Here is a 22,676-nt window from a genome sequence, read left to right on the forward strand (position 1 = left end):
CCTCCCATGTACAAAAGACAGGATTTTTTTATTTTAAATTTATTCATTATTTTTTTTATTCATCCGATAGTTATTTATTCTCTTACTAATATTTGTACTAAGTGTTTATACAGGTACCCGATGATACATCCCGAAGACGACACTCGGAAGGAACCCAAAGACTTCATCGAATCACTGTTTGTATTTACTTTCCGCATTTATTTTTTTACTATACAAAACATAAACTCATAGTATAGTGGAAACTTTATTTTTTTGGAATGACGGGTTGATATATTTATTTACTTGTCGCCTTGTTTGTTAAACTTAAAATTGTCATTCGCTTTAGGCAAGACTTAGGCCGTCAATACTTTCATAACTGTATTAAATTGACTTGGTATAAATACTTTGTTAAATAAATTCACACTTTTGACGTTTAGGCAAAAATACTAGTCCATCCTTTATTTTATATTCTTTATACACTCTTAATACAACTTACATTTTATATTGTTTCGTGTACACTAATACATATTTTAATTAAGTTAAATCCACATTTTGACACTAGGCAAATATAAAGTCGTCCGTTTACAAATCTTTTATTCTTTAGAGGTATTACACATTTTCACTCATTTTTTATCCACAATTTCTTGTATTTATTTTTTACCAATACTTTTTACAATTTTTTTGTTCCTTATTCTTTTGATAGGATATTCATTAAACAAACACTCTTTTAACTTAACGGTAGAAACAAGTCAAATAAACTTTACTTTTCTGAATAATTTTGTTATATAAACTCTTTACACCAATGAATATTCGTAGTTTATTTTTTTTTACATTCTTTATGCATTAATATACCTAGTTAAACAATTCTTTAGACATTTTATATTTGATATACACTCTTTTGTACTTGAAATATGTTCTTTATATGTTTAATATACATACATTACACATAGACACACATTCTTTACATACCTATTTTACATACTCTTATATTTTTATACCCCTTCTATCTTTACACCAACTGATATACCTTTGTGCCAATAGATATACACTTGTTTTTACTAACAAATACACTACCATACGAACGAGGTATGTTTTCTTTACACTCCTTTGTACATTCATATCGATATACATTCTTCATAAACTCTTGATACTTGATATACATACATTTTTTATACACTGTATACACTTAGCATATTATCACCTAGTATAACTTTTCATGAAATCACAACATTTTGAAAACAAGTAATAATAATGATAAACAGATAAATAATCCCCCTCTAGTGTTCAGTTAAACTAAGTTTAAGGACTGTCTTCGGACAGGCTCTGAGGGATGCTTAATACCTTCCCCTCGGGGTAAATAAAACCCTTATCTAGAATCTCATAGGTTTCGTGGACTAAAAATGGAGTAGACACACAAATACATATAGGTCTCCTGATTTTCCTAAAAAATAAGGTGGCGACTCTAACCCTTTTAAAACCAGTTAGAAGAACCGTGAAGTTGCAAACTATATTGGACCCGTTCAAAATAGGGCGTAACAACGGTCCGTATCTTCCAGCGGATCATGGATTCAGTGTTCAGTGGCCAATGCGTTACGCCATGATGTTACGCCCCGTAACCTGCGTTATGGACCGTCCTTTTGGGCATAACATGTGACACTACTTAGGCTTCTTACTGGAAATTTCCTTCAGATTACGGTACTCGTTACGGCCCGTAACATGAGTTATGGATCGTCCTTAATAGCGACACGTATCTAGATCTTCCTCTCTGGGTACAGATCACGTTTCGGTCCGTAACTCGAGTTACAGACCGTCCTTTTGCTCCAAGTTGTCCGTTTTTCAGCATTTCTTATCATTTCCGTTCCTTAGTCAACCAACCCTACAAAACACCAAAATAACATAAGAAAAGATGTAAAAACACTTAAAAACAAGCAACACTTCTAGTGAAAAAGACATAAAATGTGCTGAAATTCACGGCACATCAGCAACCAGCCTGACTTTGTATCTATCTATAGAACCATCTGACTTAAGTTTGGTCTTGAACACCCATCTTGATCCAACCAAGGTCCATGTTTCATTCCGGTCCAGTGCATCAAATTCCTCCTTCATAGCAGCATACCAATTTGGATTTTTGAGTGCTTCAGCCACATTTTTTGGTTCACTACATGCTGCTAATAGTGTTGTGTGAGTAATTGGCACCTTCTGTGTCTTCAACCTTGTCATCATGTGATGGCCTGTCGCAGCAACAGGAGGCTGTGCCTCCTCTTTTATAATGTCATTGAGATATTGAGAACTCTGAGAATTCTCAATATGAGAACTTTGAGAGATCTCAACGTTAAACCACTTTGACAGATCCACCTCTAACTGTATGCCTTGTGAATTAGCTACAGAAATATGATCATTTTCCTACAAAGCATGTGAACCAACCTCCTGATCATCAACAGTACTTTCACTTGCATCAAATTCTGCATCACCATGACTTGCATCATGAATAGGTGAGTCTGCTGCATGATCATCAGCACCTGGTAAGTCTGCTTCATGGTTAACATCAGGATCAACATCAGCAACATCAATGGTGTTAGAAGTGGTGTCTAACACTTCCCCTGAGATGGTAGCATCACTGCTTGGCTGAGATTTATCCTGCATATTAGAGAAAAACTCAAAGAAAGTAGCTAAGTGAGTGGAATCGTTTTGAGAGGTATGTGCACTGTGGTCCTTCTACACATATGGTAAATTATGCTCATCAAATATCATTTGGCCGGACACAAAAACTCTTCTAGTTGATGGTTGATAACACCTGTAACCTTTGTGTAGATTTCTATAACCAATAAACACACAAGGGTAGGTCTTTGGAGAAAACTTTGTCTGACCCTTAATATAAGGATAGCACCTACAAACAAAAAACTTTGAGACTATTGTAATCAGGAGATGCTCCATGAAGCTTGACAAAGGGAATTTCATTCTTGAGAATTGAAGATGGTAGTCTATTTATCAAGAATACAGTAGTGACAAAAGCTTCTACCCATAGGAATAGGGAAAGTTTGCATGAAAAAGCAGTGTCAAGCCAGTTTCCAATATATGCCTAGGTTTTCTCTCAGAAATCCCATTTTGTTCAGGAGTGTTAGGACATGACATTTGCCTGATAATTCCACAATTTTCCAAGTGTTTAATGAATTCATTACTGATGAACTCATCTTCTCCATCACTTTGAATTTTTTTTATTGGTTTGGAAAACTGTTTTTCCACCATTTTCTGAAACTTGACAAACTGTTCAAAGAATTCAGACTTCTTCCTTATGGGATATATTCAACTATATCTTGTATGATCATCAACAAACAAAATGTAATATTTCATATGCTGAGAAGATTCAACAGGAGCTGGACACCAGAGGTCATAATGAATTTTAAGCAAAGGTTCATTCTCAATCTTATTTCTCAATGCAAAAGGAAGTTTACAACTCTTTCCTAACTGGCAGCCAACACAGATAGTAGGCATTTTATTCCAAGTCTTGACATTTATGAAACTATTTCTATTCAAAAACTGTAATGACTATAAGCTAGGATGTCCTAATCTAGCATGCCAAATCCAATCTGTCTTATTCCAGTCTGGTGTTGCTGTCAAGGCAAAGATATTGTTATCTTCCAATGCATAGAGTCCTCCTTTCTTAGTCCCCTTGGCCATGTGTTTCCCTGACTTCTTGTCCTTAATAACAAAATTAGATTCATCAAACTCAAGAGTACATGAATTGTCTTTTGCAAGCTTACTAACAGATAGAAGATTCTTATTTATCTCAGGCACAACTAGGACCTCCTTAATTTTAAATCCAGACTTAGTGGTATTTCCAATATGTGTGATATTCAGATGTGATCCATTATCAACAATTATCTTATCAGTTCCATTATAAGCCTTAACATCAGATAGGTTACTTGTATTGTTGGTCAGGTGATTTGTTGCTCCAGAGTCAACATACATGGCATTGTCCTCAACTGTTGTGCCTTGTAAGTTAACTGCTGCTAAGGCTTGTGGGAGGTCTTATGCTGCCTGATATGAATAGTCCCATATGTAAAAGCACTTGAGAGCAGTATGCTTTTTCCTACCACAAATTTGACAAGCATCATCCTTGTCCTTGGCTTGATTGAAACCTTGAGCACTTTGATTGTTCTGAGTGTAGTTCTGTCCAGCAGGTTTGAAACCTCTTCCCCTTGAACTATAGTTAGAGTTTCCTCTATTCTGATTATGATTTGCTCTGCTTCTACCTCTGCCTCTTTGTGCAGAGAAAGCCATGTTGTGGTTTTCCTGAGGCATTTCTTCATCTTCTCTCATGTTAAAGCCTCTAAGTGCAGTGACAAACTGGTTGAGAGTGGGATATGGTGCTTTTCCAAGCATGACAGTTCTAAAAGTCCTATATTTAGGACCTAGACCTCTATCAAAGTTAATCACCTTGCTATCCTCATCAACAGGTTTGTGTATGGCAGTAAGACCATCACATATTCCCTTAAACTCCTTCTGATATTCATCAAGTTTCTTAGATCCTAACTTGATGTTTTGCAGTTACTGTTTCAGTTGAAACTCCTTGTCCTTTGTTGCTTGAACATATGCTTCTTCTAAGCATTCCCACATCTCCTTGGTTGTAGAACAACCAACAATGAGATACATCCTCAGTCATAGTACCTGAGATCCATGTTCTCAATAGCTTATCTTTCTCCTCGCAATCACTATCTTGTTTTCCTTCTCCTTATCCGCAGCATTTTCCTTTCCATCCGTGACAGATGATTTTTCGTCCCTTGGTTTCTCCTCCTTAATCCAGTCGAGTACTTTCAGAACTTGCATGAGTTGCATGATCTGAGTCCTCCAAATCAAATAGTTAGTAGGCTTAAGTTTGATAGGACAAGCAGCAATCAAATGTCGTAAAGAAGAAGTTGATAGTGACAGAGGAGATGAGGTTGAGGCCATTGTGGGCAGGGGCGGATCTATGTAGGACTGTGGGGGTGCCACGCCACCCCCACGCGTCGGCTGAAACTTTGCTTACATATGTATATATGTATCAGAATTCTTATAAATATAACCCGTGCCACTCGGAGGACAAATTGAGTTTGTGGTGCCAGTGGTTAAAAGCCATGTTTTCCTCTCCAAGGACGCAGGATCGATTCCCTGCTACCATAATTTTTAGAACGTTGGACCATTTTTCTTCCTTTTTATTTTAAGCATAAAATTTCAGTAAATAATTTTCTTCTTGCAACAAACCCTTTCTCTTCTCCCAAATTCTCTCTATCTTCTTCAAAATTTTAATAATCTTTCCCTGTTGCCCCGGCTTCTCTCCCGTTGTTGTTTCTTATATTTAATTTTACATGTTATTTTATTTTTATTTAAATGATTCAATAAATACAAGAGAAAAGGGTATGTTTAGTCTTGGTTCACGCTAATTTAGAAAAGAAATCTTCTTTATGTTATAGGAGTAATAATTATGCTCGTAAACTTGAGTTGTTGTATATAATACTTGGAATAATAGTTGGTTATGCAAATCGAAAAGATAAATAACTCGAACCGCAACTCACATTTGATCCAACTGATCAAATGTTTACTCTATTTGGACCATGTAAATTGCAATACGTCTACTTTACAGCAGAGTGACACCCAGAACCTCTAAATCCTGGATTCGCCTCTGATTGTGGGAAGTTTTTGAGAGTGATTTGATACGAAGCTTTGGCTTTCTTTAATGCTCTGATACCATGTAGAAAACACGGTATATAAAGGGAAAAGAGAAGCCTTGTATATATTTCAAGTGATAATTTACAAAGTGTACATGAAGCCTTCTTATATGGGCTCGAGATCACTGATGGATATGCATGCAGGTAAGATGAGTCCTACTTAACTTCTACTACATGTGTGTATCCTAATCATGCTCATGTACATCTGATACACTAAGGATATACACGGGTATACCACTGATATACACAAGATATACATAGTCTCTATTCTATCTAATGAAGAGTTATTCTATCTAATGAGGAGTTCTATTGCTACTAGAGTGCTACTGACTAAGAGTTAGTGCTATTAGAAATTTCTCTCCTGTTTAATTGAAATTCTTATCACAATTTATTGACTCTTTGAAACCGTATGCAAGAAAGTCAATAACTTCATTCGAATTGACAAAATCTCAACTTACTGACTTTCTTCCTTTTGATGATATTATCAATTAAACAAAAACTGAAAAATCTTTAAAATGGGGGGGGGGGGGGGGGGGGGGGATAACATATCTAAAAAATGAAAAACTGACCCACGAATTTTTTATTTATTTTTTTGCTGAACCCCCAAAATGTTAAACTAAACTAGGTTTTTTCTTTTTAGTACGAATTGGATTGTATTTTTTCAAATCCGAAACTGAATGCACACCCTATAGGGCTTTCAGATCCATCCTAAAGAAAATGTATGTAGTAAATAATTAATCCGCGTTAATCCTCATTCTGCTGTCTCTTGAGGAATAATGTCTGAAAAATTCCAACGTGTATCATCTAACCTGAATAGCATTTAATAAACGATTAATGTTCACATGAGCTTATCTTTTGAAATTTTCCAGATTACGAAATTTCTTGCTTAGTGTGTCAGCACCAAGCAGTACTTCTCAGACGAATGCTTGATTATAATAGGAAAAATCATTCTAAAAATACTCTCTTCAACAGATACATGTTCCTCGTGATACAACCAAAAAAAGAAAGAAAAAAACAACAGACACTTCGTACACCGAGAAGACTATACTCGCTGCATAGCAAGAGTGCGTTGGAACATAGCACAAGGTCGTTTTTTCTTTTACTGTCACAAGGTCAAGCTGTGAGCAAGTAAAAATTTATATTTACCAGATAAAGAAAACTAAACACAGAAAATGCCACTACTATTAGTATTTATCATTTCCACTACAACAGGAGTTCCCAGTAGTGTGTCAGCGTCACATAAATTGGGACAAAAGAAGTACTCTAGTATTTATTGTTTCCAACTGAACATGAGTTTCCACTTTCTTCTAGAGTTTAAATTTTATTTCTTAATAGTACAAAACATATTTATATTATTAAATCACTTAAAAGATAAAGATAAAGATAAGTAATTTTATTTAATAACATTGATCAATATGATAAGTAAATTAAATTAATAATATATAAAAATAAATAAATGATCAATACATATAGATTAAATCCTTCTAAGAAATTGAGGAAAAGTACGTGCTATAGGACTATCCACAGTTATTGGACACTGGAAGAATGCTTAGCATGTTGCCCAACATTAGGCTGAGAAAACTTATTCAAACTTCTGAGATTTGAATGCACATTTACTAATTAATAAAAACTCTTATTTATGTTCTCGAGATCTGAATGTATTAAAAATTATTTAAGAATTATTAAGTATAAAACACAAATTAATCTAATCTTATATCAATTAAATATTTAAACAAATTATATGATGGTTGGTGGTGGCGACGGCTAACAATGGTTGTCGTGCATGCCGACTGGGTAGTGGTGGTGTTGGCTAATGACAGTGTTGTAGTTACATAGTAACTGGTGGATGATAGCAGTGCTTGGTGATGGTGGTTGATGGAGGTCGTTGGTGGTAGACTGGGAGCATCTGATTATTTTGATGGATGATTGTGATTGCCCTATGGTGATAGTTATGACTGATAGCGGTGGTTGATAATATATTGTCGATAGTAATTAATGATTGTCGTGATAATAGTGATTGATAACAATGATTATAAATGATGGCATGTGGTGACAATGGTTAATTATTGGGATTTACGAGGGTAATTGTGGACACATATGAAACCCCTCAAAAAGTACATTACATGATGAAATGATAAGAGTAAATAAATAATGCACTTTCTCCAAGTATCTAGAGTCCGAAACGTGATTCGTGAAGATCTGTTTTTCATGTCACGTGCAACATCTTCGTAGAAATACATAGTGAGGGGAGACAGAATTAATAGAAAGATGAAAGAGAAGTAACCATAAATGGAATGGAATTGTGCAGAATTTGATTATTTTCACAGCATGCAAGCTAAAATGACCATACAACATAAGGAGTAATTTAATTTCTTGTAATATTCTTTCTTTGGTCTTTGAGAAAATTCCATTCTCGTACGTGTTTGTGTTGCATGTGATTCTAAAATCTTGACCAAGAGATTAATTCAAGGAATATAACCAAACAAATGCTTAGAATTTAGAAACACGGAGTAAGTTGTCGCGGACAAAATGTGGAAAAGAATATTTTGAAATGAAAACACAAACGGGTTGCGAGAAGAATTACAACCAGTCAAAGAAACATCGCTATAGTACGTGAAAGGGTTATATCATTTTTTAAAATACTAAAGTAATCGCTGCTCTTTTTTTTTTTTTTTTTTTTTATGTTAAGTTGACAACTAAACTTTTGGATATCTTACCTACTTTTTTCCAGCTGTAATTTGCACGGATAATTCTACCAACAATCAAAAAAAGAATTGTATGATTTCGTTGGATTGAACTTTCTTTTTACTCTAGTTGACGGCTGAATAAACTTTACTTCAACCTAAACAGTAAATAGGAATGTGAGCAAACTACGAGCAAAAGGAAATTAGTTAGACGACTGGCAACAGAGATTTAAATAGGGGTGACAAATGGGCTATTTGGGTTAAAGTTGGGCGGGTTAAGATGGGCTAATCTTGTAGATGGGCCAAAGCCCAACCATGGTCAAAGCTTGTTTGGGCTAAGATGGACTGAGTCAAGACGGGCTAAATGAAGGGTCATAATCCAACCCGTCCAACTTAACCCACCTTTTTAACATTTTGAGAAAGGAAAAATGACATATGCTACATTTCATATAGTTTACATACACTAATTTCTGAGCGAATTTTTTAAGCTTTGAGCGAGATATACACATTTCATACACAAATTTTAAGCCATTTTTTTAAGCCTTGAGCAGAAAAAAAATTAATTTTTTAAAATAAAAAATAAAAAATGTTTTTTAAAAAATAATATTTTTAAAATTTTATTTTAAAAAAAAAAAAAACTTGAGCGAAAATTTCGTATATATTTTGTAAGAAATCTATTGCTATGTTTTGTAAATTGAAAAGTTTAGTTATATTTCGTAATACTTTTCTTATTATGTATATATAGGTCAATCTCCCTTTGAGAAATTAAAAATATCGATATTCTTTGATTGAAAATATTCTCTCGCTCATGCTTTTCTAAATTAATGGCGTTTTGAAAATCAAATTTAAATATATTTTTTGGATATGAAAAAAACTCAAACATATGCTTTTATTCAAAAAAATAAAGATATTCACTGCAAATATTTCCTCATAAGTTATCCTAGCTAGTACATAAATTATATTCAAAATTATTCCGAAAATAAATCAAAATTAAATTAAATGTTAATTGACGTAATGAATATTTATTTTGTCAGATTCCTCTCTTTTACCCCTTTATCTTATTTATATATTTTTAAGGTTGTCTTGTACATAACTAAGAGTGACAAATAGGTTAAACAAAAACGGATAAGCATAGACCCTCAGGAAAAAAAAAATTAAAACTTAAAATAAAAAGTTACTAGTAAAAAATAAATAAATAAGGAAATAAAAAATATAAAAAAAAATAAAAAAAAAATTCTAAAAAAATTAAAATAAAAATAATTACAAAAAATAAATTTAAATAATAATTAAAAAGAAGTTAATCATGTTTTGTAGCTTTTATCTTATAAATGGAGGACATTTAATGGGTCAATTTGGGCTAATGATTTGTGATGGGCCAACTTGGGCTAGCCCAAATCAGTCCATCTTCAAAATCACTCTAGCCCAAACCCATTAAAGCTTGGGCGGGTTGAGCGGGTCAAATGGGTTTGGGCTAGTTTTGCCACCCCTAGATTTAATCAATTGGATAAGTTTTTTTATAACTTGTCCGTAAATTTACAATAAGTTTTAAGTTGTCTTATTACTTTGTATTAGAATGTGCTTGCTATAATAAATATAGGCCAAATTCATAGATAGACCCTCAAACTTGTCCATATTTTTCACTTGGACCCCTCAACCGAGCCGCGTACCATATGAACCCTTCAAGACAGCCTTTATTGTGCCACTTTGACCCGTCGGTCCAGCTTGTCACAACGCGTGCAGTTGACGAATTTTTCACGCGTGAAGCTCTTAACACGCCGAGCTGGACAAAAAGTAATGGCCAAATGGACCCAGCAACGGTAATATTTGCCCCACCCACTTTTAAATATATCCTCTTCTTCCCCAATTCATAATATTAAACCCTAAATACTCCAACACCATTGCTGCTCCAAATTCTTTTAATTTTCAGTCAAACTTATTGTTGTTTCATTATTTTTTTCTAATCTATCTCTCTTGTTTGCTTTTACTCTTGCTTCAACAATGGCTAACACTTCAAGAATCGAGTTTTTCCGATGTGGGCGTATTTGCGAATTGAAAATTTCATGGAGTCCAAATAATCCCGGAAGGAGATTTTTTTCGTGCCCAATTGATGAGGTAAGCGTATACTTGTTATGGGTTATTTCATTACTTAATTCTTCCTCGTAATTGATTCATAAAGCTTTTTCTTTTTATTCTTTGAAGGCTAGAGGTGGATGTAATTACTTCAATTGGTACGAACCAAGGCATCCCGAGCAAGCAAATAAAGTCATTTATGGGTTGTTGAAGAGGGTTAAAGCTTTTGAGGAAGAAAAGGCTTGTGCAAGACGAACTAGAAAGAAGTTGGTGTTTGGTGTAGTGTTGTTGTTTGCAATTTGGTTCCAGTTTTGGAATTGTACTCGATGATGTTTAGTTTTAGTAATTATAGTAGGTTAAATTACAGTGCATTTTGATGTTTTAGGGATAGTTTTATGGACAATTTAAGGGACTGTTTTCGGGACTCACAAAGTTGGTCTCACAAAGGGACTGTTTTAGGGACTCACAAAGGGATAGGTTAATCTCACAAAGTTGGCCAAATTTTGTGATTTTGTGTAATTGTATATGGCCACACTTTTATGAATCGAATGAATATATATTTAGATACTAACATAAATCAAAACCATACGTCATTAAGTAAACGAAAACAAAACAAAACAAATAAAACCAAACCAAACTTCATTTTTCATAAATAGAAAGAGACGACCTAATCAACATCTATGATCTCCGGCTTCTCCACTTTAGTAACAATGAAGTAGAGGCGATCCTCTAGATCACAAACTTGAAAACGCAACGCATCCCCTTCCCTTAGGCCTTTTGCATCAACAAACTCTTTCCATCCATTGTTGAGGCGCACCTTTCGACCGATCTTGTATTTCATTTTGAAAGCACCTTTGTCGTATAAAACAACAGCTTCTTTGTCAACTTGTGGAAGAACATCCATAGTTGGAAGAATCTACACAAACAAGTAGTATTAAAAGCAATAACAAAACAATGGTAAACAAAAACTAAAAAATAGGACTTACGAAATCATCGTTTTGTATATAGGATTTGGTCAATGTTTTCTCAAACCAAGCAATAGTGTAATGCTGGATATGTGGCATTTTGTTTAAGAGACTATGAGTGAATTCGTTTGTGAGCTTGTTAGATAGTAAAATGGAAGACTATGGAGGTAATTTATATAGGGATAATACAACCAACCAAACACTATATTTAATTCATTCACATCTATTTAATAAATTCAACCATTCAATTACTCTTCATTCAACCATTCAACCATTCAATTACTCCAACTAATTCATTCAACCATTCAATTACTCTTCATTCAACCATTCAATTAATTCATTCAACCCCCATCCAACTACCATTTAACTAATCAAAAAAATAGTTACATTTAATAGAAGTACTTGGCTACAACTGCCAATTGTTACTAATCAAAATCGGCTAGCCATCAAAATAACAGTTTCATGCAAAGGACATAAAACACATAAAAATACTTGGCTAAAACTGCCAAATTGTTTCACAATACATTCAGAACTAAATTGTTTGAATAGACATTCAGAATTTCCAAATTGGTTGCTTCTTTGCTTCTGGTTGGGTAGAAGGCTTGTTGGTGGTTATATTTCTCCTGTTTCTAGATTGCTGCTGTAGCTGTGTGGTTGTGACAACACTTTTACCTTTGAACTTCAGACCAGGAGGTTTAAATCCAAGATCAATGTTACCTGCACTGGTGTCCCTCATAGTCCCATGCCTCACAACTCTCTCACTTGAACTACCAGGCTGCAATTGACACAAAAATAAATTAGATTAACTTAACAAAGTGGTCTTTATCAATATCAGCAATTACAACATCCTTCTCATCAACATATATGGGGTTAGGGCCCATTGTAAAGTTACCACCATTGTGAAAATGGACCTTAATAATATCTGACATATCTACTATTTAATAATGTCAATCGTTTTAAAAAACCCTAATTTTATACGGAATAACAACAATACCATCCACTAAATATTTTGACAATAATAAAAGGCTAAAGCAAAAGTTACCTTCTTAAAGAAATGGAATGAATAAAATGAACAGAAAACCTTCAAAACCCACAAAACAACTGTGACTCCAACACACAAAATCAACCAGCTGAAAACGATGACTCCAACACACAAAATCAACTAGCTGAAAACGATGAACTTAGGGTTTATTTTGGGGGTAACGAACAACGTATGCGTTAGAATTGGGCGGAAGTTTAAACACTGTGTCAAATTCTACAGTCAAAATAGATGAATTTAGGGTTTGAATTAGGATGAATTTAGGAGGTGAAAATATTTGGAAGAGAAATGGACTTTGACGGAGGGAAAATGATCAGGTACTGATATGTTTGGGTATAAAAATTTAACGGGTTTAATGGGTTTTAACTGGGTTGGCCTGTGCGTATGTGGCGTTCTAATTGACATGGCAACATTTAATTGGGAGGCTTATACACGTAGGCGGCGCGTGCCAACACGCATAATTCTTTAAATGACAAGCTGGACCAACGGGTCAAAGTGACACAATAAAGGCTGTCTTGAAGGGTTCATATGGTACGCAGCTCGATTGAGGGGTCCAAGTGGAAAATATGGATAAGTTTGAGGGTCTATCTATGACTTTGGCCTCTGGATAGTCCATAACTCCATATGCACATAGAGTACGTTGTAAAGTCTAAATTATGATTTCAAAACGCGCGCACCTATGTACACACACACATACTGTTGATTTATATTAGTGTAATTCATTTGAATATGTTATAAAATAAGCTATTTACTTACGGAGTACTATTTAGTAGATCAAATTAGACTTGCCATATAGATCTTAGTTACATGTCGTTGTAAATCACCTTAATATGGTGATCTTTAGGGGTCGTTTGGTAAGCGTGATAAGATGGGATATTCCAGGATTAAATTTAAGATTAAATTATGCTGTGTTTAGTTGACGGAATAATTTTATCTTCGTCCCAGATTTAATTATGGATATATCACCTTATTCTATCAAACTTGCATCCACTTCTCATGTGGGATAAATTAGTCCAAGGATTATAATTTTAGAATTATATTTCCGGAATAATTTGTTCGCAAACCAAACTACTATCAGTGTACGCATGTTAAGCTCTTCTAGATAATGAAGTAGAACATAAGAAACATAAAAATGTATATGATAGATTATGTAAATATTTTGTAATATTTTGCAATATCTTATTTTAGGTTAGAATATTTTGTATATTTGTAATCTCCTATTTTAGGTTAGGATATTTTTGTATATTAACCAATTTAAGGAATGAAAGAAAACTACGGAAAATAATTCTTTCATGGTATCAGAAGTCTAGGGTTTTATTTTTTCCCTCTCCTCTCTCTTCTCCGCTGCCCTAGCTCCGTCGCGGCTGCCACCCTCTTTCCGCCACCATGTCCGACTCAAAATCATCCTTCCACCCTGCTTTCGCTGTTTCCAATATCCGTAATCACATTCCTGTTGTTCTTGAAATGGAGAATGCACAATACGGTACATGGGCGGAATTGTTTAAAATCCACGCCAAATCCCATAAGGTCATACACCATATCATCGCACCAGAGAAAGGGAAGCAGGCAGCCCCTCCCTCCGATGAAGAAAAAGAGCTTTGGTCGACCCTTGATGCGACTGTGCTCCAGTGGATTTATTCCACGATTTCGAATGACCTCCTTACTACTATTCTTGAACCTGAAGCAACGGCCATGGAGGCCTGGGTTCGTTTGCGTGACATCTTCCAGGACCATCAAAAATCCCGTGTCGTCATGCTCGAACAAGAGTTTTCCACAACTAGGATGGAAGACTTCCCAAATGCGTCTGCGTATTGTCAAAGGCTCAAGAGCATCTCCGATCAATTAAAGAATGTGGGGGCTCCGGTTTCCAATTCCCGACTTGTTCTTCAACTTGTTTCGGGTCTCACCGAAGCATTCAAGGGTGTGGGAACGCAGATTCATCACAGCAAACCATTGCCTCTATTCACCGAGGCGCGCTCATCACTCGTTCTGGAGGAACGAGAACAGGCGATGCAGGCGGCCCACACTACTCCTTCGGCGATGGTGGCTGCCACAGGTGGTGAGGGTTTCGCTCCTTTTTTTGATAATACTCACTCGTCTGGTCATGTTGTGAATAACAGGGGCAGAAATAACAACAACAAAGGCCGCAATTCTGGCCGTCGGAACGACAATAGCCGTGGAAACGGTGGCGGCAAAGACAGTCGTGGTGGCAGCCGTGGTCACAGCGGCGGAACTCCCCAGCCACCGCCAGGCAGCTGGCCGCGTTACCTTTCCCCTCACCCGTGGCAGCTTCCAAATTATGCATGGGGATGGATGCCACAATGGGTCGTTCCTCCTTGCCCGTATCCGTCAACTTGGCCGACGTCTTCGCAAGGCCCCTTGGCCAAACAGCCGGGCATACTAGGGCCTGCTCCCCAACCTCCGCAGCAGGCGTTTGCTGCTGCCCCGTATCAGCAGATGTATGCCCCGTCATATGCTCCAACCGACATCGAATCAGAAATGCATATGATGACTATGAATCCTCCGTATTAGAAGTGGTACATGGACACCGGAGCCACATCTCACATGACATCCACGAATGGTAATCTCTCGTCTTATTCTAATTTGAGCAATAATCATCATGGTATTGTTGTTGGTAATGGTCATTCGATTCCAATTCACGGTTGTGGTCATACTCACTTGCCTCCCCTAAACCCTCCTTTATCGTTGAAAAATGTCCTCCACGCCCCAAAACTCATTAAAAATTTGATCTCTGTTAGAAAGTTCACTACTGATAACTCTGTGACTGTTAATTTTGATCCATATGGGTTTTCTGTGAAGGATTTTCAGACGGAGATGCCAATAATGAGATGTGAGAGCCGGGGCGATCTATATCCCATCACTACCACCATCACAAACACAACCAATTCTCCACCAACCTTTGCTGCTTTGTCTTCTTCTCTTTGGCATGATCGTTTGGGTCACCCGGGAGCGTCAATTTTGAATTCTCTTAGGATCAATAAAGCATTGAATGTAATAATTCTAGTTGCTCTAGTATTTGTCATTCTTGCGTGCTTGGTAAACATATTAAGTTGCCTTTTGTTCCATCTAATTCGAACACTTGTATGCCTTTTGATATTATTCATAGTGATTTATGGACTTCTCCTGTCTTAAGTTCCATGGGTCATCGGTATTATGTTCTTTTCTTGGATGATTTATCGAAATATTTGTGGACTTTTCCCTTAGCTAGGAAATCTGATGTCTTTGCTAAGTTCTTAGAATTTCGGGTCCATGTCCGAACGCATTTCGAACGAGAAATAAAAAATGTCCAATGTGATAATGGGAAAGAATATGAGAATAATAATTTTTGGCGTCTTTGTGAGTCGAATGGGATGACTTTCCGTCTTTCTTGTCCTCATACGTCCTCACAAAATGGGAAGGCCGAAAGGAAAATTCGGTTTATCAATAATGTCGTGCGGACTCTTCTTGCCCACGCTTCTCTTCCACCTTCCTTTTGGCATCATGCATTGCAAATGACAACTTACCTACTCAATATTTTACCAAGCTAGTTATTGAACCAAAAGTCTCCCCTCCATGCTCTATATCAAAAGGAACCTATGTACTCTCACCTTCGGGTTTTTGGGTGTTTCTGCTACCCTCTTTTCCCGTCAACTACGATTCATAAGTTGCAGGCCCGGTCTACACCTTGTGTATTTTTGGGGTACCCATCAAACCATAGAGGCTACAAATGCTATGACTTATCATCAAATAAAATCATCCTTAGTCGTCATGTTATTTTTTATGAGACTCGGTTTCCCTTTGCTAAATTTCCTACCCCTCAATCCCATACATACGATTTTTTGGATGAAGGAATCTCGCGTTATATTTTTCATCACCTCAAAAAATCCGGACCTGCCCCCTCCCCGCCCTCTGCCCAGCCGAGCAGTCCCCCTCCACTGCCTCCCGTCACCACTGCTGGCCCTACGGTTCAGCAGCCCCAGCTGGTCCCCCCCGCCACTCCTCTTGCTGCACCGCCTATCGTGCAGGCTGCCCACCAGGCCCCTAACCCGACTGCCAGCCCCTTTCCCCGTACCACTGTCAAGCCGCCTATCCCTACTCCCCAACCCACCATGGTCACACGCAGCCAACAGGGTATTGTCAAGCCTAAACGTCAGTTTAACTTACATACCACGGTTACGAAATCTCCTCTACCTCGTAACCCATTGGCCACTCTTCGTGACCCGAATTGGAAAATGGCTATGAATGATGAATTTGGTGCTCTTGTTACGAATAAGACGTGAGATTTGGTCCCCCGTCCACCTAATGTTAATGTTATTCGTTCTATGTGGATTTTTACTCATAAAGAAAAGGCTAATGGTGATTTTGAGAGGCATAAATCCCGACTTGTAGGTGATGGCAAAACTCAGCAGGTTGGCATTGACTGTGGTGAGACGTTCAGTCCGGTGGTGAAACCGGCGGCTATCCGCACTATTCTTAGTCTTTCTTTGTCAAAGCACCGGCCTATACATCAATTGGATGTGAAGAATGCTTTTCTTCACGGTGAGCTCAAGGAAACTGTGTATATGCATCAACCTATGGGTTTTCGGGATCGCACACATCCTGATTATGTTTGCCTATTGCGTAAGTCTCTCTATGGGCTTAAGCAGGCTCCACGTTCTTGGTATAGACGATTTGCAGATTTTGTGTTTTCCATTGGCTTCTCAAATACCAGGTCTGATAATTCTTTGTTCATCTACCATACGGGGACTGACATGGCATACATTTTACTATATGTTGATGATATTATCCTCACTGCATCCTCAGACACTCTCCGTCGTTCCATCATGGATCGGCTTGGTCCCGAATTCGCTACGAAGGATTTAGGTCCTTTTAATTATTTTCTTGGCATTGCTGTGACCCATCACAAGGGGGGGATGTTTCTCTCTCAACGTAAGTATGCCGAGGAAATCATTGATCGTGCGGGTATGTCCTCTTGCAAGCCCTCTCTCACTCCGATTGACACAAAATCGAAGGTCAGTGCTACTTCGGGTGCTCCTTATGAGGATCCCACTCATTATCGTAGTCTCGCAGGTGCTCTTCAGTATCTCACTTTCACGAGACTCGATATTTCATATGCTGTCCAACTGGTGTGCTTACATATGCATGATCCGAGGGACGATCATATGCATGCTCTTGAGCGAATTGTGCGGTATGTTTAGGGCACTTTTGACCATGGATTGCATCTCTACCCCTCATCGATTACCGACCTTGTCTCTTACACCGATGCAGATTGGGGTGGATATCCGGACACTCGTTGTTCTACATCGGGGTATTGTGTATTTTTGGGTGACAACTTGATTTCTTGGTCGTCAAAGCGACAACCAACTCTTTCTCGGTCTAGCGCTGAAGCAGAGTATAGAGGTGTGGCGAATGTTGTCTCTGAGTCTTGTTGGATTCGCAATCTTTTATTGGAACTACATTGTCCGGTTCGCAAGGCTACGTTGGTATATTGTGACAATGTGAGTGCCATATATCTGTCCGGAAATCCGGTGCAACATCAACGCACCAAACATATTGGGATGGACATTCATTTTGTGCATGAGAAGGTTGCGCGGGGACATGTTCGTGTCCTTCATGTCCCGTCCCGATATCAGATTGCAGATATTTTCACTAAAGGTCTTCCTCAGGTCCTTTTTGAAGATTTACGAGACAGTCTCAGCGTTCGTAAACCTCCCGTTTCGACTGCGGGGGTGTGATAGATTATGTAAATATTTTGTAATGTTTTGTAATCTCTTATTTTAGGTTAAAATATTTTATATATTTGTAATCTCCTATTTTAGGTTAGGATATTTTTATATATTAACCAATTCAAGGAATGAAAGAAAACTACGGAAAATAATTCTTTCAGTATACGATGGTACAAATAATAGTCGAGACAACATTAAAATTTGCAATGTAAAACTCCCAATTTATTAATTTGTAGGTGAATATCTGACCTCAATATTGGCCATAAAGAATGCCTCGTGGGAGTAATCTTGGCCGGCATTGTCCAAAAAAGGATGTGTACTCATTTTAGAGCCGCAATATTTAGCTGATGACCAACTTCTACTTTGACAAATCAAAAGAAAAAATAATATCATAAGAGTAGAGTAACATGGAACACAGACATGGATGCAATAAATAAATTAATACTACGAAAGACTAGCATTTTTATATCATACGTAAAACCAGAAAGATATATATATATATATATATATATATATATATATATATTCATGTTCAAATTAAATACGTCTAAACTGGTTATTTAATTTCTCTCACATTGGTCAATTGTCAACCTTTGACTTCCTTGAGGGCTCGTCAAACTTGTCCTTCTATAAATACGCCCATTCTTTAATTTTCTCATTCATCAACTCAATTTCTGTACTTTCCATTACTTTAGGAATCCATTTACTAATCAAACTCGACAACTCTTCTATTGAGAGAGAGATCAATAAAGTGAGAAAAAATGGAATTCATCCAATTTTCTCAAGTTGCTAGCCTGTTAGGCATGGTCACCATTTTCTCTTTGTTATGCAAAATTTTATATTCTTGGTGGATTCTGCCTAAGCTGACATATCGGAAGCTAAAGGCAAATGGGTTTGAAGGACCAACACCAACTTTTCCTCTTGGAAATATTAATGACGTGAAGAAGGAGCTAATGAAGATAGCTTCTGCTACTTCTTCCTCTGCTCTTTCTTCTTTAAGCAGTATTAGTCACAATATTCATTCGTTGGCATTTCCTTACTTCGCTAGGTGGCAGAAATTGCATGGTAATTAAGCTCTTCATTATTACTATATATAGTGCAATGCATGTTTCTTCTTTTAATTCTCTATTCATAAGTTTTTTCTGAATAATAAAACCGTTGCTTTATTTTAAACATAAAAACTCTCACAAACATGAAAATCAAACTCATGGTTCTAAGAGGTGGATTTAACATTTGAACTTTGTTGATTCAGGACCGATCATTTGAGTTGTTGAGTTTGAAATTTAATATGTACTTGTACATATTTAGTACGTAAATCTCCTAGCATATGTAAAGTATCTGAGCTAAGGCTACTGGGTTCAGTTGAACCCATAGCTGAATTCTTTCATGACTTTCCTAGAGCTCCATTTATATATGCATGGTATCTGCAGTGTAAATGAAACAGTGTGCATATTATTTTTTGGCAGGAAAAGTATTTATATACTGGCTTGGAACAGAACCATTTCTCTACATTGCGGACCCTGAATTCATCAAGAAAATGTCAGCGGGAGTAATGGGGAAAAGTTGGGGAAAACCAACAGTGTTTAAGAGGGATAGAAAGGCCATGTTTGGAAAAGGACTTATTATGGTTGAAGGAGATGAATGGGTCAGACATAGACATGTTATTACTCCTGCTTTTACCACAGCCAACGTGAAGGTATCTCTCTTCGTACACCTGAACTTTCTATTTTCTTCTCATTTGAAACTCAATCTTATCTGTAGGAGTATTAATCAGGAAACTCCACATGTTAGACAGAAATCAATTTTCATATCCGGCTCCACGCAAAGTAACATTACCTTATAACTCAAATTGGCAAAATGTGATATGACTCATCCATCATAAGAGAAGGATTTAACTTATATACAAGACACAAATAGTGCGCGCAAATAACTTTTGCCCTTTTATTAATATATTTTTAACCAATTATAGCAAATGATCTATTTTATTTTTCTGGTTTTTAACCCCAAACGATTGATTTTCTGTCCTCTTTTCGATGCATGACATGATAATATATAAAAAAATTACAGTACTATCATTATATAAAAATTAAACTCCGGAGTCTCTCCAATTAACGTACTAGGAAGTTATATATAGGTGCTACTTTTAGTGGAATAACATCCCATATTTACACTTTGTATATACTTGCAGATGTTATATTAATTCCCCATTTTCATCAACCATACAGACTGTACTAATTATAATTTGGTTGACAGGGCATGGTAAGTTTAATGGCGGATTCCGCCACACATATGCTAGACCGGTGGGCTGCACTCGTCAACTCCGGGAACCCAGAAATCGATGCCGAGTCTGAAATCATAAGTACCGCTGGAGAAATAATTGCAAGGACAGGCTTTGGCATCAGCTACGAAAATGGAGAAAAAGTTTTTGAAAAATTAAGAAGCATGCAAGTCACACTATTCAAGTCTACACGTTATGTCGGGGTACCATACGGTAACCAAATCATGTGTCCTAAAGAGACCATGAAAGCCAATAATCTAGGCAAGGAGATCGATTTGCTACTAATGTCCATCATTGAAAATCGAAAAAAGATGAACAAAGATGTTGATCGTGCAGAGCACAATCTTTTGAGCCTTTTGCTGGCTGGTAATGGGAGGACATTGAGCACGAGGGAAATGGTGGATGAGTGTAAAACGTTTTTCTTTGGAGGACATGAGACCACTGCGCTTGCACTCACGTGGACTTTGTTGCTGCTGGCACAGCATCCACAGTGGCAAACTCAGCTCAGAGAGGAAATCAAACAAGTGATGAGTGATGGTGAAATAGATCCCACTAAGCTTGCTAGTCTAAGGAAGGTAATCATTTTCTTTGCCAGTAAAATATTACAGTACTACTATAGTATATCCTTAATAAATTTTCCGACTTCAATTTGTTAGCGCAAAAAACATGAACTTTTCATTCATTTGTTTGTGACAAAATTAATAAGATTGGGAGGCGGGGGTGGGGGGGTGGGTTAGAGCCTGGCGGGGCCCAGATGTCGGGGTCAACTTGTCAACATTTTTGAAGTTCAAAAGAGAAAATATATCAGTAAACACAACAATCCAAACGCACAGAAGCGTGGCACTCGGATGGCAATTCCAGGGATTTGGGAGTGGGACCCTTACGTGGCGGAATCAAAACATATAGGCGATAATGCGACTTCGTACTTTCGTAGTTGACTTTACAGGTGTCATCACCCTACAGCTAAATGTGGCTTTGACCTATGCAATACTATGACCACCTTATTTGGCCGGTCCAGCTAGTTAACAATTAATCAATCACCGGCCACACCTCAATTCCATGTGTCATATTTTTTTTCTTTTTAATTTAAACAAAAAATAATATTTTCTAATAGATAACTTAACTCTATTTTTTATTTTATTTTTATAAAATGATTTATAGTCACACAAATATTTATGATTTATCTAAACAATAAATTTTAACAGTTTTTCTTTCTTTCTTAAATTTCATGTCCAATCGAATGATGTCACGTGAATTAGGACCAGAGGAGATCTACGTACTCCATTGTACTCAGTTTATCATGGATTTTCTTTTGACCCCAAGAAAAAACAAAGATTCAAGATTTATTTTTCTGAACTTATAATTTGTATTGGTACTGAGAATTTTGAAATATATGTATAATGCAGATGGGATGGGTGATGAATGAAGTATTAAGACTATACTCTCCAGCACCAAATGTACAAAGGCAAGCTAGAGAAGACATTAAAGTGGATGACCTAGTCATTCCTAAAGGAACAAATATGTGGATTGATGTGGTGTCCATGCATCACGACAAGCAATTTTGGGGTGAAGATGCGGATGAATTCAAACCAGAAAGGTTTAAGGATGACATACATGGTGGATGCAAACACAAAATGGGATATTTGCCCTTTGGTTTTGGAGGGAGAATGTGCATTGGTAGGAACTTGACTATGATGGAGTACAAGATTGTCTTGTCATTAATCTTGACAAGGTTCTCCTTTTCCATTTCACCTAACTATAGACACTGTCCCTCTATCATGCTCTCTCTTAGGCCCTCCAAAGGATTGCCTTTAATACTCCAATCACTCTAAATTGGCAACGTAGAATAATGTTCCTCCTCAACGTTGTAAGGAACACTAGTACCTAGTTACGCTCTGAGAGGCAGCTAAATCTGTCTGAATTTTGTTTTTGTCCTCTGCTTTTTCCGCTTGGTTTTTTTCTTTTTGGGCAAAGAATATAAGTTTGGGCAGTTAAAAAACTCAGCGTAATAAATAAATGATTGTGCCTGGCCTGGACTCCTCTATTTATATATTAATGTCGTTTGGGAATGTTATAATGGACAAGCTTAGCTGGAATTTTTTCATAGGCTGCTCTCGAGGGGTGGCTAGATTGAAACTAGTCTCACGCACACGAACATGCCTTGTGGCCTAATGGTATATCTATACTAGAAAATCACTATTTTTCCACTGAAAAATATTCAGTGACTATT

General features: G+C 36.9%; 3 protein-coding genes across 3 annotated transcripts; 2 read left to right on the forward strand and 1 right to left on the reverse strand.

Annotated features, from left to right (window-relative positions):
- Positions 1–10,997: 10,997 nt before the first annotated feature.
- On the reverse strand, positions 10,998–11,542 carry LOC132631907 (uncharacterized). Its single transcript, XM_060347641.1, has 2 exons — positions 11,425–11,542; positions 10,998–11,354 (listed from the first exon to the last, which is right to left on the reverse strand). The coding sequence occupies exons 1-2, from the start codon at positions 11,500–11,502 to the stop codon at positions 11,106–11,108; spliced, it is 327 nt and encodes a 108-aa protein (XP_060203624.1). The 5' UTR covers positions 11,503–11,542; the 3' UTR covers positions 10,998–11,105.
- Positions 11,543–13,828: 2,286 nt separating this feature from the next.
- On the forward strand, positions 13,829–14,974 carry LOC132631160 (uncharacterized). Its single transcript, XM_060346757.1, has one exon. It carries the CDS (start codon positions 13,829–13,831, stop codon positions 14,972–14,974), a length of 1,146 nt encoding a protein of 381 aa, XP_060202740.1.
- A 3,879-nt stretch (positions 14,975–18,853) lies between these two features.
- Positions 18,854–22,472, forward strand: LOC132631905 (cytokinin hydroxylase-like). The gene is made up of 4 exons (XM_060347640.1): positions 18,854–19,233; positions 19,635–19,864; positions 20,422–21,021; positions 21,853–22,472. The coding sequence occupies exons 1-4, from the start codon at positions 18,930–18,932 to the stop codon at positions 22,276–22,278; spliced, it is 1,560 nt and encodes a 519-aa protein (XP_060203623.1). The 5' UTR covers positions 18,854–18,929; the 3' UTR covers positions 22,279–22,472.
- The last annotated feature ends 204 nt before the right edge of the window (positions 22,473–22,676 follow it).

This window comes from Lycium barbarum, chromosome 3 (assembly GCF_019175385.1).
Source record: "Lycium barbarum isolate Lr01 chromosome 3, ASM1917538v2, whole genome shotgun sequence".
Classification (NCBI taxonomy): Eukaryota; Viridiplantae; Streptophyta; class Magnoliopsida; order Solanales; family Solanaceae; genus Lycium; species Lycium barbarum.

Bases quoted from the DNA above. Each gene is read 5' to 3' on its own strand.
- LOC132631907 (XM_060347641.1), bottom strand. From the start codon at position 11,502: ATGCCACATATCCAGCATTACACTATTGCTTGGTTTGAGAAAACATTG. The intron at 11,355-11,424 runs GTAAGTCCTATT...TTGTTTGTGTAG, and splicing joins ATATACAAAACGATGATTTC to ATTCTTCCAACTATGGATGT.
- LOC132631905 (XM_060347640.1), top strand. From the start codon at position 18,930: ATGGAATTCATCCAATTTTCTCAAGTTGCTAGCCTGTTAGGCATGGTC. The intron at 19,234-19,634 runs GTAATTAAGCTC...ATTTTTTGGCAG, and splicing joins TAGGTGGCAGAAATTGCATG to GAAAAGTATTTATATACTGG. The intron at 21,022-21,852 runs GTAATCATTTTC...TGTATAATGCAG, and splicing joins AGCTTGCTAGTCTAAGGAAG to ATGGGATGGGTGATGAATGA.
- LOC132631160 (XM_060346757.1), top strand. From the start codon at position 13,829: ATGTCCGACTCAAAATCATCCTTCCACCCTGCTTTCGCTGTTTCCAAT.